At 49.1% G+C, this 16,821-nt stretch overlaps 6 protein-coding genes and 1 non-coding gene across 7 annotated transcripts; 3 read left to right on the top strand and 4 right to left on the bottom strand.

Annotated features, from left to right (window-relative positions):
* Positions 1-145: 145 nt before the first annotated feature.
* On the top strand, positions 146-253 carry CI109_103207. Its single transcript, XR_004236734.1, has one exon. It is a non-coding gene; the product is annotated as a 5S ribosomal RNA (ribosomal RNA).
* A 4,654-nt stretch (positions 254-4,907) lies between these two features.
* On the top strand, positions 4,908-6,280 carry CI109_103208 (uncharacterized protein; the record flags this gene model as incomplete). The annotated part of the gene is made up of 6 exons (XM_032001593.1): positions 4,908-5,051; positions 5,242-5,535; positions 5,608-5,694; positions 5,779-5,940; positions 6,018-6,103; positions 6,166-6,280. The coding sequence occupies 6 exons, from the start codon at positions 4,908-4,910 to the stop codon at positions 6,278-6,280; spliced, it is 888 nt and encodes a 295-aa protein (XP_031864483.1).
* Positions 6,281-6,741: 461 nt separating this feature from the next.
* CI109_103209 (uncharacterized protein) lies at positions 6,742-7,713 on the bottom strand (the record flags this gene model as incomplete). The annotated part of the gene is made up of 3 exons (XM_032001594.1): positions 6,742-6,987; positions 7,139-7,285; positions 7,513-7,713. The coding sequence occupies 3 exons, from the start codon at positions 7,711-7,713 to the stop codon at positions 6,742-6,744; spliced, it is 594 nt and encodes a 197-aa protein (XP_031864484.1).
* A 423-nt stretch (positions 7,714-8,136) lies between these two features.
* On the bottom strand, positions 8,137-9,016 carry CI109_103210 (uncharacterized protein; the record flags this gene model as incomplete). Its single annotated transcript, XM_032001595.1, has 4 exons — positions 8,137-8,281; positions 8,343-8,396; positions 8,465-8,726; positions 8,896-9,016. The coding sequence occupies 4 exons, from the start codon at positions 9,014-9,016 to the stop codon at positions 8,137-8,139; spliced, it is 582 nt and encodes a 193-aa protein (XP_031864485.1).
* Positions 9,017-9,613: 597 nt separating this feature from the next.
* CI109_103211 (uncharacterized protein) lies at positions 9,614-10,360 on the bottom strand (the record flags this gene model as incomplete). Its single annotated transcript, XM_032001596.1, has 3 exons — positions 9,614-9,740; positions 9,832-10,120; positions 10,261-10,360. The coding sequence occupies 3 exons, from the start codon at positions 10,358-10,360 to the stop codon at positions 9,614-9,616; spliced, it is 516 nt and encodes a 171-aa protein (XP_031864486.1).
* A 446-nt stretch (positions 10,361-10,806) lies between these two features.
* On the bottom strand, positions 10,807-13,397 carry CI109_103212 (uncharacterized protein; the record flags this gene model as incomplete). The annotated part of the gene is made up of 8 exons (XM_032001597.1): positions 10,807-11,016; positions 11,090-11,284; positions 11,343-11,546; positions 11,600-11,642; positions 11,693-11,777; positions 11,841-12,255; positions 12,316-12,477; positions 12,546-13,397. 8 exons carry the CDS (start codon positions 13,395-13,397, stop codon positions 10,807-10,809), a joined length of 2,166 nt encoding a protein of 721 aa, XP_031864487.1.
* Positions 13,398-14,145: 748 nt separating this feature from the next.
* Positions 14,146-15,834, top strand: CI109_103213 (uncharacterized protein; the record flags this gene model as incomplete). The annotated part of the gene is made up of 15 exons (XM_032001598.1): positions 14,146-14,182; positions 14,236-14,263; positions 14,312-14,330; positions 14,419-14,538; positions 14,636-14,672; positions 14,890-14,990; positions 15,057-15,088; positions 15,142-15,164; positions 15,216-15,242; positions 15,302-15,322; positions 15,394-15,406; positions 15,467-15,496; positions 15,558-15,591; positions 15,654-15,676; positions 15,741-15,834. 15 exons carry the CDS (start codon positions 14,146-14,148, stop codon positions 15,832-15,834), a joined length of 639 nt encoding a protein of 212 aa, XP_031864488.1.
* Between the last annotated feature and the right edge of the window lie 987 nt (positions 15,835-16,821).

Consider the following 16,821-nt stretch of genomic DNA (forward strand, 5'->3'; position numbering starts at 1 on the left):
AATTTTCATCCGCACTCGTACTAACTGGTAGATTGCCTCACTTCTGACTTGTAATCAATGGAGCAGTAAGGACCCCCTTCCCCTATGCCATGTTTGTGACTGACACCAACACACAGCTACGCTTTGTGCAAATCGGTCCAAACATTCACGGCCATAGAAGCGAGAAAGTGCCGCGTCCCGTCAGATACGCGAAGCGAGGCTCGCTATCGCCCGATTAGTACCAAGGTCGGGGACGACTCGGGATTGCTGGGTATTGTAGCTTCTGCTACCATGATAGTCGGTGTCGGTATTTACGTTGTTGTAGTTTGAAGCAGATCGCTCAACAAGCAAAGAGAGACATACATGACCAGATAGACTAAAAGCTCGCAGTTTTGTTTGGATCCGTTAACGGATGAGTGGCTATTATGCAGGATCAGCGTACAACTACCAATGGCGTCTGGTATCACTGCTGTCGTCGACTTGGGGCATTGCAGTACAGTCTTCGAAACTGGTAGATAATCGACATGCATGAGACATGATTAAGTTAGACCACGGCGCTCAAATGGCAAGGAGAAAAGTGGGATGTACTGAAAGAAAAGAACAGCGGAAAGGGTGGAAAGCAAAGGACACACGCCTGATGCGTTCTCGAGGTGTGACACCGAGTGTTTGTGAATAGACCGCAGGGGGACACAAGTATGGTACGAAAGTGAAGAAGACTTTGTGAAAGTTGACAATTGGCTTGTTCCCTGTGGCCATACCATCACTACGAAGGCGGCATCATCATGGTGTGGTATCTGGCTTCGATATCTTGAATGAGATGTGGATCTTGCTGTTCCTGGCCTGCGATCTATGAAAATGCTCATCCTCGCACGCATGCGCAGTGGAGCAATACAACACCGTCTCTGGACAAAGGTCGCCAATACTCCTCTCCACCACGATACCATCACAGCTCCCATCTTCAAAGTACTTCACAGTGCTACGGCAAGGGGCTAACCCGGTATCGTGATCTAGGGTATACCCCATTTCTCCGTTCGTTCCTATAGTACGCATCTTGACTTGATATGGTTGCATACCTGCACATCGCTGCTCCGAATTTCTGGTGGAATATTGTCTGACTTGTGTAGTTTCATTAGGAGCAGGAGCGTTCCGACAACGGGGAAAACCTTCAACGGACCGGTCGGTGAGATAAGCGTAATCATCGGAACCAATGTACTTCTTGTAATCCTCATTGAAGAGTGCATAGCGGGCTCGAACAGACCTGAGGTGTTCCAAACTGCTCTTGGAAAGGCATTGGTGCGCTGCGGTAGACTGGCATTCTAGGAGATATTTGATTCCCTGTGATCTAGACACTTGGTTATGTACCCCGAAAATGCTGAACCTCCAGTTGGCGACCCGGACAGCGTCCTTCTGAGACTTTCTAGGTTCGAGAGCTAGGTCCTTTTCTTGCGGCAAGCCTTGAATGATACCGGACCATGGATAATCTTCACTCATTGTGCTATTGACACAGTGGCAACTTATAGCGACAGTCAGCACAAGGTCTCGTCCAATGTCAAAAGTGAATCACGTACTACGTACTGGTGTGTTGAGCAAAAGCAGAAGTTCATTCACAGGTAGTGTTTTGACCTGGATGATGAACGGTTCCGGATGATGGTATGTGTTGTCTGTTGTCTCAAGGGCAGAGTAATGCAGGCATCAGTAGAAACAAACAGAATCAATGTAGGGTGACAGGCTCTCATTCAAAGACCGAAATTGTGGCGTTAAGTACAGGGCGATCCCATACTGTAGGACAGAGGTAAATGACCTGCCCATCTCTCCCCTGCCTTCAACGTGAAAGGTTCAATGCAATGTGAAACAGGAATGAAACGCTTGTCTAGTTTGCGTCAAGTCACCTTTCATGCTCTCCCTAGATATCGTTGTGTGCTCGTTGGACGTCTTACGATGTGAGCCAAATCCATCGATTCCTTTGTCCTTCCAAAACGTCACCTAGCGATACTGAAACGCGTTTGGTATTCCCATTCCCATACCCTGAGAGTAACCGTTCATACGATTTCACAGAGGACGAAACACGATTACAGAACGACGTCACTCCCTTCCACACCGGGCACCCTCCATTACCAGACACTTCAACCAAATTTGATCCCGTCAGAATTGTCGTCTTTGCAGTGCATGCATTTTGCTTCTTACAGCTCTTTCCACCCCATCATCAGCATCCCAAGAGTCACAGGTACCACTTGGTAGTAAGCATGATGCATTGATACCCTCTCCTTCATGTCGCTGTCCGGTAAGGGGCGTGTGTCCTGTGTGTGAGGGAGTTGCGACAGCAAAGGAGCGTTCTTACCGCCTAGATGCGAGTCGACTACAATGTGGCGAAATTGAGATATCTACGGTGTGGGAATAATGACACAGTCGTTAAATGCATCAACGACTCTTTTGATTTGTGACGTCTGCATACCTCCAGTAACTTACACTTGTGTCAGTGCCACAATGAAGCCGATACGAGACACCATTCTAATTGTGCCATTCTAGCCACACACTTGTATGTTAACTGAACTCCATATGGATAGAATGGCAGTTTGTTGGAACGTTTCTCAGCTGTAATCAGGTCTGCAGCAAGAGTGGGTAGCTTAGTCGTGAGATTGACATTTCATCTCAACGCGTGACTATGAATATCAGTCTTCGCGCCCTGTTCCAGCTCACCATATGATAGCACCTGCATACGTTCCGTAACATCCACTTACCGGTAGTAATGCGTTTTCTGCATGTCATTCACACATCTCGTTTGTTACTTCAGGATGGTAGAGCAATCCTTCACACTCGCTTGCCACAAATATTCATGACGAGGTTATACAGGGAGAACAGACCTCTTCATTTGGAACGCAAATTGCACTTAGCGAGATGACTGCGACAACGACGCGGTTCATGCCTGTACCGTATCAACAAGCAGCACGTCTCGACGTACGTGTTCAAGTCAAGCTTGCGACATACCCGTGTCCGAACGACACAGTCCGCCTCGGTTGACCATTGGAACGAAGAGCGCTACTGTACAGCGATGCCCTGCCGAGCACTCGAGCTCTGCCAAGCTCGTTCTACCATTTTCGCCACACGGCCGTATATTTTCACCTCACCGCACCGCTATCCTCCGGACCGCAGCTCATCCCCCTAGTTTCTTTCACTCAGGGCCAAAGTTCGGTGTGGCGTTTGTCCACCTAAGGAAAAACTGAACCCCGGTTGGGAAGTGACAACGTAAGCGGCGTGCCAGTAGTGGGGTAACTTGGGAATCGTGGCTTGAAATGCTTGATTTTACGCATATTCTCGGCATTATAGGAGTCATTTTCACTCGCATAAGAGGTATGAACTTTATTATCCACAATCATTCTTGGTGCAGATCGGAGGTAGTTGTATATCTGTCTGTGCATTGGCCTCGTCTCCACATCAGATCATGTCGTGCCATGTCCTCTATGAGTATAGTTGTGTGAGTGTATGTGGTATGGAGCTCTTTGCTCTTTTGCGATACCAGGTGAGACGACTCAGCACGGAGACATGCGGGGCAGTTACGCCGATCCACGCAGTTCCAAGACAACGAAAAGGGTCCAGTCTAGCCATCACCTGGCCGTACAGGGTGGCGATTTTTAGTGTGGGAATAGAGTACGTTGATGTGCGATTGACGAGGGCAACGAGAGCCAGCGAGCCCTCGCTATTCGAGACATGATACCTAATGCACTGTGGTGCAGCGGTCCGTCCACACGACACGAACACACCCCAGACACATCATTGTAAACAACGAAATGCCAAGCCAGCATAATTAAATCCACAGTGCTTAACGTCACCATAACCAACTCAAACGCGCATCCATAACATAATCACACGTCTTATTACTCACCACTCGCCGGGACTCTCCACGAAAGCAGTAAAGGAGGAGAGAGGAACCCGGACCCGAGAGTGAATTCCAAGAAGAAGCTTATTACAGTACAACTATCTTCCTTTGGAATTGGAATGGTGATGGGAATGAACGACACTACAGTGTCCATCTTCCGTAGTAGTTCTGGCACGGCCTGCGAGTACTCTCAGGGTTTATTAAACGGCACAGTACACATGTACGCAGACATTCCTTCCTTCCTTCCTGCATTCCTTCCGGTTATCCGACCGTTCCCCTATTTCTTGTTCTGGAACATTGGACAAATGCCTCTGCTCTTCTACGGTACACTAATAAAACAAAGTGGCAACTCGCAGCTCGGTGGCTCGGCACGACACTTTACCTGGGCTACGTAACGATCATCCTCCTCATCATAATCGAGCAAGAACCCTGGAGGTTGTCTGACAATTATACGCTAAGAGCAAACTTTGTTCAAAATGCCACAGTAGGTAACAAAGCAGTCAGTGAAACGTGACTCGTGACTAAGAATCGATGATATGTCCAGACGAAAGGGCCAAGAGGTTGCGCCGCGCTGCGCTGTGCTGCTGCTCGCTTCGTTATGTTATTCTTGTGCAGTACGAGAGGACACGAACATGAACGCGAACTCGCACATTGCGGTCGATCAACGGGTGAATGTGAAAGTTTAGCGTATTTCTCAAGAATTGTCTCCTGGTCATGTTCGTGTTGTTATTGTTCGATTCAGCTTTCCCGACACGCAGCGCGACATTGCTCGTTGAGCAGAACAGTCAATATATGAGTAACGCATAGACCGAGGGGAGACTAGACAACACCCAATTGCACAGTCAATTAGTTAGTTGGTTGGTTGGTTAGTAATACGGTGACTCGTCCGTTTGTTTAGTCCGTAGTCCGTCGATCTAGCTTTACATTGTCTCACTTAACACCTCGGCCCCACATACTATTCTTTGGCTTCATAACATATCAGTAACTCGACGATTATCATTACTTGCTTGCCCGTCAATCCTATCGCGCCGACTTCCTCGACTGCCACAATAGCATGATCACCATCCTTACGATCTTGCTAGGCGCAGCGACGGCGTCGAGAGTGGCATTAGCTGGAAGTGCTTTTGCAGGCTGTTTCGACGGCGTTCCTAATGGGTATACGCACATCAGCTCAGAGTACAGCATGAACGATTGTCAGGTAAGTTCGATCGTATCCTTCTCACCTCATCCACGGCTGTGTAGGTGGGACAGAAAAATCATGGAGCCCTCATCTGCACCGTCTCTTGTCACTGGGTCCCTTGATCCCATGCCACGCCTTGTCGTGTTACCACTATCACCCAAGTCAAATGCGATGGTCCAACGCTGATACCTCTTTCATTTCTTTATAGTCAACATGTTCATCCGAGAAGACGCAATACACCTACGCGCTCTGGAAACCCTTTGGGTCATGTTTCTGCGGAAATTCCTACCCTCTTTCGATTGATATCGAACACGGTTCGCCCGACTCGTGCGCGGACGAAGATCACGTCGAGATGAGGATGATCGATACGCCTTTTGACATGGAAGAAGGATGTGTGGACTCGGTCGAGCTGTTAGGTGGACCCGAAGGGATGGAGGTGGAAAGTGTGGACGAATGCTTGACGAGATGTTTACATCATCCCGCGGCGGTATTTGAGGTCAACGTGAGTGAAGTGCCCCACGCCACGCATAGGTGTCATGATCCCCGCCCGACGCTGATGGGTATTACTTCGTAGCCACGATCGAGTACTGGATACAAGTGTAGTTGTGGGACACCTTACAATATCGGAGCATCAGCAATCTGCAGTGCTGATTCGCAATGGGTAAGTGGTTTAGCCTGCCATGCACAAACCCAACGCAAGGGAAAAAAATACTTGACCGCAACTGACTCTGTTTCGTACCAACAGCTCTACACACAAAAACAACTTACAAGCTCACTCACTATCCAACCTTCACGGAAAAACAAGAACCGGGTCGATACACACGAAAAGCAAAAAGCAGCATCAGTATGTCCGCTCGGTCTCACACCGTGTTTGGTACAAGGTCTCGAATCGTTGGAATATTACGAGGTGAGTCTTTGCTTTCACTTACAAACTCCTCAGTCAGTAGCAATGGCTGATCGTAATTCTTCGTTCGTATCGCGTAGTGTATCGATATTTCGATATCTACCGATTCGTGTGGCGGTTGTCCTTACAAGACTTTCGGTCAACCAGCCGCGCCCCTCGGCAAAGAGTGAGTAGTCTTCACCTCTCTTGAGTAGTTCACCTTTGATGCTAACCCCGTCCTTGCCTTAGTTGCAACTCCGCCCCAGGGGTGAGCTACGGTTCTGCAACGTGCAATCAAGGTCAATGTATCGCCAAGTCTTGTCAACGAGGATTCAGACTCTCAAAGGGTCGTTGTATCAAATAAATTCACTAGGGTTCACGAGCGTTTCTTTCGGCCTGTTACGGTCATTTGGGTTTCCGGCTTCTCATTGTTGTTAGGGTTTTTTGAATGTCGTCCATATACTGTAGTCATAGCTTCTTTCACGCACCACAGACATCGTAGCATAGTATGCAATCATTCGCACAATCCCGGTTTCATATGAGAATGGTGGCTGTTCTTGACACGACGTATGTCAGGATTGTATCAGTTCTGCCTATAAGACATCAGTGCTGTTCGGAGTCAGCCGTGAGATGATAATACAGTGGATAGTGGTTTCTGAATATCTGTTGTCGTTAGCAAGATCGAGAATGCAGCATCCAGTCAGTCGAGTCAGCTTCCCATGATCAATGATAGCGAATGATGAACAGCGCCGGTACGTATACTGTACAAATACATACCTAGTCTACCCTGCGTATCCCAAAAAACCCAAACGCGAACGACGGAGCCTAAACGCCCAACCTCGTCATCTCCCTCTCCAACCGCTCTCGTTTCTGCTTCAACGCCATAACCTTCTTTCTTTGCAATATACTCAGATCTTTCATATTCAGATCGACGATCTGACATGATGTGTCTTTTTCTTGCTTGTTGTTGGTATCGTTGGAAGATAGGGAGGAGAATGTAGAAGAGTGGAGAGAAGATTTGGTGGTTTGGGGTTGGGAGGATGGTAGACGAGCAGATTCAAGGATCCGGAGCTGTGATAGTATCATCAAATTCGTCAGACTCACGTTCATCCAGACCAACGAGACAGCGTGTCTAAGTACGGTGCTTGTGACCCAAAGTGCGCAGTGAAAAGCGCAGGGTGGGCACAGCGCTTTGTGTAAAACTGGAAGTGAGTGGACTCACTCTCTCTTCCAAATTCGCAACCTTTGCTTTCTCCGATTCGACCATATGTTCTGCCTTTGAGATCAGTTGATCAATCTGCGGAGCGAGCGAGGTGGCAAGAGCCGATTTATGTGCTGAAATGGTCGGTTCGGGCAGTACGAGGAAGTGCTGTGAGTAGGAAACAAAGGGTTTAGTCAGTCTCTTTTCAGCGCGCAAAGATGATTCGAGCGCAGCCATGCGAGATCTTTGCTAGGGCACTACTGCACTCCGATCTACCCTCCTCGGAGAACGTGGGAGGATGTATGGATGGGGGATGGACCATTGATCCGGAACCCCGTGGTGTACATCCCAAGCACCGTAATCGCTACGAAGTCAAGAACAGACCCCCCACTCACATGCTTATGTCTCATAACCTTTGTCAATCTCGGCAGATCCCTCGTACCCGGTTCAAGCTTATCGATACCATGCTGCAATGTCCTCGTACACGCTTCGGTCGCTTGGACACAATCTTCGAGGGCATTTAAGAAGTCGGACGGAGGAGGTACCGGGTACGTCGATTCTCGTGGGAGATGACGGGACGAAGAGGCGAATGCCATGGCGGCTGTTGATGGCTTAGTGGATATATGGAAGGTAAGGAGGTCAAATTGTGATGTGTGTGGCTAAACTGAGCTGAGCAATTGAGGTTTGCGGTGATGATGATATCCAGCTGGATTGTTATTGTTTTCGTTGTTATCGCAAAAGGTCACCATCATCAATTCTCGACGCGTCGCAGTGTCGCTTCGTGGCGGTTCAGATAAAGTTTGGCAACTTAGCCTCTATCGTCGCCTCTGTATATCCCAGTCCGATGTTACATTCATGTAGATAGACAACTTGGAGATGGATGACAAGATGCATAGATATGACAAGATACAAGCTAAATCACACAGCGTGTTTTGATACAATTCCCTTAATTTTAACTTCTTCCCATTTTGCCTTCTCAAAGAACGTAACTAGAAACGAGCGTGTCTACCACTATTTGTTTAGGCGAAAACTCGACCAGCACCGATGGCGAGTCCGACACCACCAGCGAGAGCGGTCCAGAGACCGGCTTGTCCGGCAAGGCTTCGGTCAGCGCCGGAAGCGGCCTTGGAAGTGGCAGCGCCGGCAGCGGAGGTAGCAGCGCCACTAGAAAAGAAGACAAGAGTCAGTGGCGACAAGGGGTGTAGTGTAGTGTGGGTAGACTCACGCGACGCTTCCAGCAGCAGAAGTAGCAGCACCAACACCTGAAGCACCGGAAGATCTATAAGATATGAAACGAGAATCAGGATCTGTTCGCTTTCTTGGAAACGGCTGATCGAGATTACTCACGCGGCACCACCGGATCCACTGGCAGAGGCGGAAGAACCAGAAGCAGAGGCGGCACTGGAAGCGCCGGAAGCAGCGCTAGAAGCATCAGAAGAAGCGCTGGATGCACCGGATGCAGCAGAGCTAGATCCACCGAGACCGACAGCAGAGCCAACGGCGTTGGTAGCAGAAGCGACGACGCCGCCAGCTCCAGAGGTGACTTGGCCGACTACAGAGGCACCGACATTGCCAACAGCAGAGGTGGCGTCACCGATGAGCGAACCGACTATATAAGGTTCCCATGGGAGATCAGTCTATACTCTCGTACGATGAACGAACAAAACACGTTGATTTATGCGGTGGGATGAAGGAGGGGCGGGGGGAGAGAGTCGGACTGAAGGCGATTTGCACGATATGGTAGGTAAGAGGCAAGAAGAGGCGACTGTTTCACTCACGTTGTCGAGCACCAAGGGCCTTACCGAATTGGAGGGAAGGGGGAGCAGGGGTGGGCGCAGGTGCAGGCTCAGCCATCACGGCGAGAGCGGGGATAAGAGCGAGAAGAACGGCGACCTTCATTTTGTGTATTGGTTTTGGTTTTGGTTTTGGTTTTGGTTTGGATGATGAGATAACTTTTATAAATCTATTTTGGATTGGTAGGAGGGGGAAGAGAAAAGAAAAGGAAAAAGAGTTAGTAACCCTCTGATGCATGTTATATACCCCCATCTCGTCGTTATTCCAACAACTCTGATTGTGCCAACCTGTATGGTGGAAGTGTGGTGCACCACTGCACCATTGCACTTGCGCAACGCAACAATGACGTACTGGAATGAAATGATGGAATTCGAAAAGGCGCGTCACACCATGATACAGCCTATTTCCACAACCTACCACCGGGCCGAAACAAACGATCTCTGGCTGTCACCCGCTGTTCGTTCTTTACCCGTAGATCTGCACCTCATGCTGCAAATGCTGTAATGCTGTAATGCTATAATTCGCAATCAACTTGTAAACGACAAATGTGATATACTCGATATATACATAGTGGGATGAACATAAAACGAAACAGGGGATTACATACTTCTCGCGCCCCGCGTATAGCCTATCATCGCTATTCTCGGTCCTATCATCATCCCATACGCCGTAACTCGTAACTCGGACATGAACATTTACCGATTAGAACCAGACTGCTCCGGCACCGAGCAAAGCTCCAAGTCCAAGGACGACGACATTGATGTCCATAGCGGTGTGAGGTGTGGCAACGCCTGCTGAAGAGGGGGAGTTGGTCGCTGTCGCCGTGGCACTACAATCGAGAGACACACAATACAGTGGCGAATAGACCAATCAGTTGCAATTACTAACGGCTAATGTTGCTCTAAGGCTAACAGACTTACCTGACACCGGACACACTCGCACTCAGACTCGAGACGGCGGCGCTACTCAGACTAGAAGCTTGACTAGTCGCCGTACTCAACACACTCTCCTGAGCGCTCGTGACGCTGTTGACCAAAGAAGAGATTTCGCTCGATCCTGCCGTTGCGAGACTCTCAGCGAGAGATGTCGCTCCAGTGAAGATGGAGACGCCGTCCGAGGTGAGGTCGGAAAAGATGGAGGCGGCGCCAGAGGTCGCTTCGGAGAAGAGGGAGGTGATACTGTTGGCGATGTCGAGGGTGTCCGAGGGGTCTGTGGGTGAGGTGAGGAGGTGATCAGTATCGCGTCATCGTCGGAATCACACCTCGCACGTTGTCCCCTTGCCTATCCACCAATGAGGCCAGAAGAATGGGAGGAGGAAGCTTGGTTCCGCAACTGTCAGTTAAGCTCACCTTGTCGAGCAACTTTAGTAGGAGCGAGGTTATTCCCATTCGCATTGACAACGACGGTGGCAAAGAGTGGAAGAAGCGTGCAGAAGGTGATGAATCGCATCGTGAATCGCCAAGTTGTTCTTGCTTGTCGTCCTGATGTATCTGAGCGTGTTATATTTGTTAAAGCTGAAATGTGGTGGAAGGATAGTACTGGGAGTAGAAGAGCAGAAGAAGGGTTAACGGTGCACAAGTACTACTTCCCTGTTGCTTTGCGGCGCATCGGGCTTCTCTGTTTCACACCTGTCGCTCGAGCCTTCTGATTGTCGTCATAAACGGGCGTAGTGATCGAGCACACACACACACTCACACTGAAACGACGCACTAACATTCAAGCTAAAGCTGAAACTTGCTACAAGAGGTCCAAGCGCCCCGTGCCCAAAGAAAGGATCGCCGCCATGGCTCCTCGTGGCTTGACATGCTTATACCAGTCCATACACAGCTCCGAATATCAAGATATACATCAGATCATTCAAGCAACAAGTACAACGATTACATCCTCCCTGACACCTACTCCCGATCCCTTTCCCTCTCACGTCTCTCCCTACCACCTTCTCTTCCACCCGCACCTCCACCATTGCCTGCTCCCTTCGGTCTGTGTGTGTTTCCGCTCTTTGGAGGTTTCTGCCAAATCTTACATACAGCTGCTCGAGACATGGTGATGACAGCGTGAGGGAGCATGTATACGCCAGTGATGATAGTCCCTTCGACGATACGGGCCTAAAAGAGTGATTGAATGAGTACCGTCACAAATGAATGAGTTTCTTGGTTAAGAAGGGATACAAGCACTTACCATGACGGGTTGGAGTAGCGCCACTTCACTCCGCGGCGGAGCCGGGTGGAAGTTGCTCGTTTTCCCATCAAGGGGAAGATGCGATCTAGAGTGACCAGGTAGGGACAACGTGCTTCCCGCACCGTTTATGCGGTGATGCGACGAATTCGAGTGATGATGTCTTGGTCTCTGAAGCGCAGCAGCGGAGAAATCCCACTGTACAGACGAATTACCGTCAGCTAAATCCTAGGGAACAGGAGGTTCACTAGCTCACCAGGATAAGCTTGCCGTCCTCTCCCACACTGGCGAATCTGTACGCTCTGGATTCTCCACGGGATTGGTCGAATGAAATACAGGTGACGAACGCAGAGTGACCTTGGCATCGAGCGACGATACGTGATTCTCGAGGTGAGAAGATGGTGATGAGGTCATCTTGTCCGCCGACGGCAACGAAGCGAGAATCGGGAGACCATGCGATCTGATGTGGAAGTCAGCGAAAGAGTATAACCAAGTAAGATGGATCATACTTACACAAGTGAGAGAGCCAAAGTAGCCGGCAAATGTATCGGTGACCCTGGTCGATACGTCAGAATCCATCTCAAGTCCTGCTACAACAGGACTCACTGCTCTTCGGCCACGTCTACCAGTCTGAGGCATCCATCCTCTGACACTACAGCCAAGAATCGTCCATCGGGAGAATATGTCATTGCTGTTCAGTCTTCGTTAGCATCCCGACGCTCCAGACTGATCTACCCTCCTTCACCATACTCACAGTTCACTTTACTCTTCCCAATTTTCACAGCAGCAATAGGATTTTTCCCTGCCCATATGCTTGTGACCTTGTCTTTACTCCTCGCGTTCTCTGGAGACAACAATGCCCAATCTTCATTCTTCCATCTGATCAACTCGTCCGAAATCTCGCTGTCTCCAGCTTCACTGCTACCGTTCTTTGTAGACCCAGCAGTACTCGAGTTGATGGCGACTCGAGAGGTCGAAGCGGACAGTCTCGCCTGTTCGTCTTTCAGGTAGGTTTCCCAAGGCTTGACTTGGGCAGTTGAGAGATTGGCGGGATCTTCAGCGAAGAGGTTGAAGCGGAGGATGGTGGAGTCAGCAAAGTGCGCGATGAAATGGTGTGGTTGGCGAGGGTCGAAGTGGACCCCGAGTACAGCGGTGTTGTTCAGAACACCCTATAGGCAGAAACAAACGATCAGCATCGCATTCAAAAAGGATCACGCCATTTGACTTACACTTTTGTTCAAACGAGTGTATTTGCCAAGCACAAAGTCGAGCCATACCAAGTCACCCGAGGCAAAGCCAACAATGATATCCACTCGCTCCGGGCTGACCGTATAAGTGGACACAGCATGACATGTGGATATTTGCGAGAAGGTCACCCTTGCAAGTGGTTCCTGTGGATGAGGCCAAACCTATTAGTTAAATCCACATGACCCCATCACCTCTTTGTCGCAATGCTCACCTTTACCTTTCCTCCTTCCTCGCCCCAGGCAAACGTCCTTCCCAAGTTCCAGAAACCCCATCTAATGAACTCTCCTGTACCACTTCTAGCTTTCTCCGCCAGAACCTTTGGCAGATTGTCCAACGCCTGTAGTCTCGTTACAAAAGTCGAATTTGACGATCTAAGATTATTCTTCGGTCTAGGTAATGCGTTTGTATTGCTATTATTACTATTTTGTCCCTTTCCAAATGGCATTCGTTTCGATCCACCTTGTTGAGGGACGGGTGACATGGGGAATTCCATCGGTGGGGAGAAAACATCCGATAGAGGTGGTGAAGAACTGTCCGATGAGATACTCGGTTCGTAACCTGTCATAGGAGGTGGTTGACTGTAATCTGGTCCACCACTGCCATCCCCTCCTCTTGCTCCGCTATTTCCTTTCCCTCCTCCAAGCAAATTGCCGAACCCTCCTCGTTCACCTCCTACTGCTTTGGGAGCGAACCATACGTTCACGAAAGACATCTTGACAGGCCAGGCAGGTTGAGATTGTCCATTGACGATAGTCGATCCAAAACTCATCGCTGTCGCTCCGGTAGGTACAGCTTGTCCCGGTCCACCAGGAGGAGCCATGAAGCCCGCTGCCCCACCGAGAAACGCGTTCGAAGCAGCATTCTGTTTCTGTACATCCAAGGCGGTCGGATGAGCAGGATTACCAATGAAGGGCAACAAGTCCGGGTTGAGATGATAGGCACCTTCGGGCGCGTGAAGAACTTCGGGTAGATCGGGAAGAGGTACGATGGGGACAGCTGGAACCACCGGTTTCGGTGGGAGCATTCGAGGGAAGAAGGATGGTGGGGGGATGTATAACTCCATCTTGGGCGACGAATAGAATCGGCGTCGGTCGATATGGCAAGAGAAGGGATTATCGTTAGGTGTGGATACCGGAAGTCCTGCAAGATGGGATGGATGGATGAAAGCGGAGGAAGCAATCCAAGTATAAAGTGAAGAGAGGACGATGCACGACGGAGATAGATATCCATCTCTACTCCTTCTCTCCTCCTTCGCCGTCCTCTCGTCGTATTATTCATTGACCGGGATGACGGAACCGGTCCGCACCGAGGACACGTGACCACTCAACACTCGCAGCTCGATTGACGCGAACTTTGTTGTTGTTGTTGTTTCTCTATTTTAGATATCTGTATCGCATATGCCTATAACCCAATGTCGCATCCATGTAGTACGGCAATGTTCAAGAAGTTGATGTATATCACGAGAAGAACCTAGAATGTACTTGCGGATATTCGCTTTTATGACAAAGTGACTTGGAATACCAATTGCGGGCTATGATCGCTGTTTCCTTTGACGCCCTGTATCTTCGCAAGGACCCCTTTGGTTGGATTAGGTTGATTGACGTTCTACTCGACCTTGTTTTGGATACTGACTTCTCCCTTTATCATCAACAACAACACTCCTTCTATCTTCCGTACACTCTTCCACACCCTCAATAACTCCACTGCCGCTGATCATCTGTCCATTCACCATTAATACATTACGCTCTGACTGATCAGACAACCTATCACCTTCTCCTCTGCTGATACACTAGGTCTACACAACACTCAACATGGCAACGATACCAGTCGGAAATCCCCGTGATGCTGGTAAGTCCCAATCACCACCGTGTTTGCTCCGATCTGACATATCGGTCGTATAGCCATTACAATCGGCCCTTTCAAGCCGTCGTACGTATCTTGCGACTCGTGCATTAATGATCACTGACTCGTCTACAGTCGTCCCGGATATGGCCCAGTAAGTCTCACTTCCCCTCATCAATTTGTCGTCTCCTTTACCACTCGACTCTCTCTAACAACTGCTCATCCTCACATTTCTTGTTTAGGTGTTATCATACCTCCAAGCCGCTCAACTTCCTACACCGCTGAAGATCCACCCTCTTCTCCAACTCCGAACATGGGATCCAAAACCATATGCAAAGTATCTTGCTTGGAACGTTATAGAGGTGCGTACATACATCTTCAACTGGACTGGAAGATCATAGGTGGCGAAAGGATGGAAAGAAAGAAGGGTGGTGCTAAAGTCAGGGTTATTGGTCGTAGCATCCCATGTTCGCTGCTATCTGGGTCGACTATGATGGTGAGTCATGTCATCTTGAGACAACCTGCATGTGTGACTGACCACGATGTCGGATTAGACACTGAAACGGTGAGCGGTCAAATTATATAGAAGTGACTAAGTACCGTATGCTCAAGCACTGTCACCTGTCGGTCAAATAGGAATGTAAGTCCTCGCGTTGCACCCATGGTCCCAATGAAACCATACACAAGATGATCGTCCTCACGATTCTTCCTAGGGATCAAAGAACGAGGTCAACCTGCTACATCCCCTATCGTTGAAGAACTCAACCTGGGTCATGTGGAGACTGGCTGGTCAATAAGGGTACGAAATCGAATGGTGCGTGTGTTGCTCCATTCCCACCTTGACCAAAGTACGGTGTGACTGACGGAATTGTGAGTACAGTGTATAACATGCGAGGATGTCTTGTTTGCCATGTATGTGTTGTCGTGCAAATATGATTTTCTCCACGCTGACGTACTGCATACAGATACGATTTCTTTGCCTCACCATGTGAGCTGTTGAACCTTGGGCAAGGCCAAAAAGGAAGCTGACGTGCAATAGTGTATGTGGATGAGTTAGGTGAAATGCGTGAGTTCTCAAGTTCCGATGATTATCATGGATCGTCAACTGACAACTGTTCCCCTCAGACCCCCGAGCCGTACGAATCAGTGAGTCTTGAGAACATCGCCGGAGATCGGGCTCAGGTGTGTCTTGTGCTGACAAGACCTCGTACTGGTAGTGGAACAACAGTAGTATGTCCTCGTTAAATTTGGACTCCTCCCCGGAGAGCTGCGTTCTGACATGTTCCACAGCTTTGAAAAGAGACGAATGGGTTTCTTTGAGTGAGCCGTTTCGTAGACCGTTTGTGCGTGGTCAAGATGATAAACTGACACTCTCTGAAAGCTTGATGGAGGGGTATCGAAAATCTGACGCCTTGGTGAGTCACAATAACTTTCTTTGGTATATCGAATGGCGGAGTGTGCTGACGTACTAATGTAGCTCGGCGCGACATACTTCGATGGGTTCGTGTCCCCCATGTCTTGACCACAGGCCTGGCACGATTACTCAAGCTGATCATACTTGCAGTATTCACAACGACCCAGAAAGCGTCGAGCGGCTCAAGACCAAATACAACTTCCACTCGTCGAACTTGCTCCTCCTTCGACTGGGCAACTGTTGATCTGCCTGAGTCTTTTTGTGTTGGGAGAGGTCTGGAGGGGAAGATTGTTTCTTTGAAAACAAGTTGTAGTATGGTCGAAGGGGAACACATCGTACAATAATCGCATCATATGTATACACAGTTGTCATTTCGTTACAGGGCTTCGGGTTCCCCATGGCACGTCTAGAATTGAACATGCAATTCCGGAGAAACCAAATGAAAGATGCATCGCAGTATAGATTATAAATTTAACCACAGAGCCCAAAACGTGTAGGCGGATTACCACCCCTTGTTGTTCCCAGCTGTACAAGTACCGTCGACTAGACCGAGACCGGGCAAACAAGAGGTCATCAAGCATCTCCCTTCGTTGTGAGTAATATCCCAGCAACAAGATTGATTGTTAGCCATGTTGGAGTTGGACTTGTCGTCATTATTGAGTGGTACGACTTACGGAACATTCGTTAGCGGTAGTGGCACCTCCGCCTTCGGGAGGATTATCCAACGTCACACCACTTACTACATCGTAGGAACATCCTCCGAGAGTTTCGTCCGCCAGAGCAGGGAGTGCTCGTGCGAGCACAAGAGCGAGACCGAGGATTCTTGGAATGAAATGGGTTGTTGATGATGCTCGTTGCGTTTGCTATTCTGTCGTACAGAGCTGTATTTCAGTTGTCATGCAGCATATCCCTCACAAACATAGAGATTCCAGTTCATTATATTACCTCTCCACAAAGAGGCGATATGTGATGATCATTGGGTAGAGTGGTACAAACCTTCATCGCGAGTGAGACCATCCGATGAGAGCTTGGGTATGTCACAGGGGTTATTAACCCTGTCCAGTATAGTGGTGGCGTGTTATCCTCTTCGGAACTGTCACCTGGAGTACTTATTGACAAGAGAGGGGAATCCGATCATGGCTATTACTGTATGGTGTCTGCAGTTACTCATTCACTCGTATGCGACTTTCAATCAAGAGTGCTTGACATGAAGGAAGTCGCGAAAATAAGA

The sequence above is a fragment of the Kwoniella shandongensis genome, chromosome 5 (assembly GCF_008629635.2).
Source record: "Kwoniella shandongensis chromosome 5, complete sequence".
In the NCBI taxonomy this organism is placed as follows: Eukaryota; Fungi; Basidiomycota; class Tremellomycetes; order Tremellales; family Cryptococcaceae; genus Kwoniella; species Kwoniella shandongensis.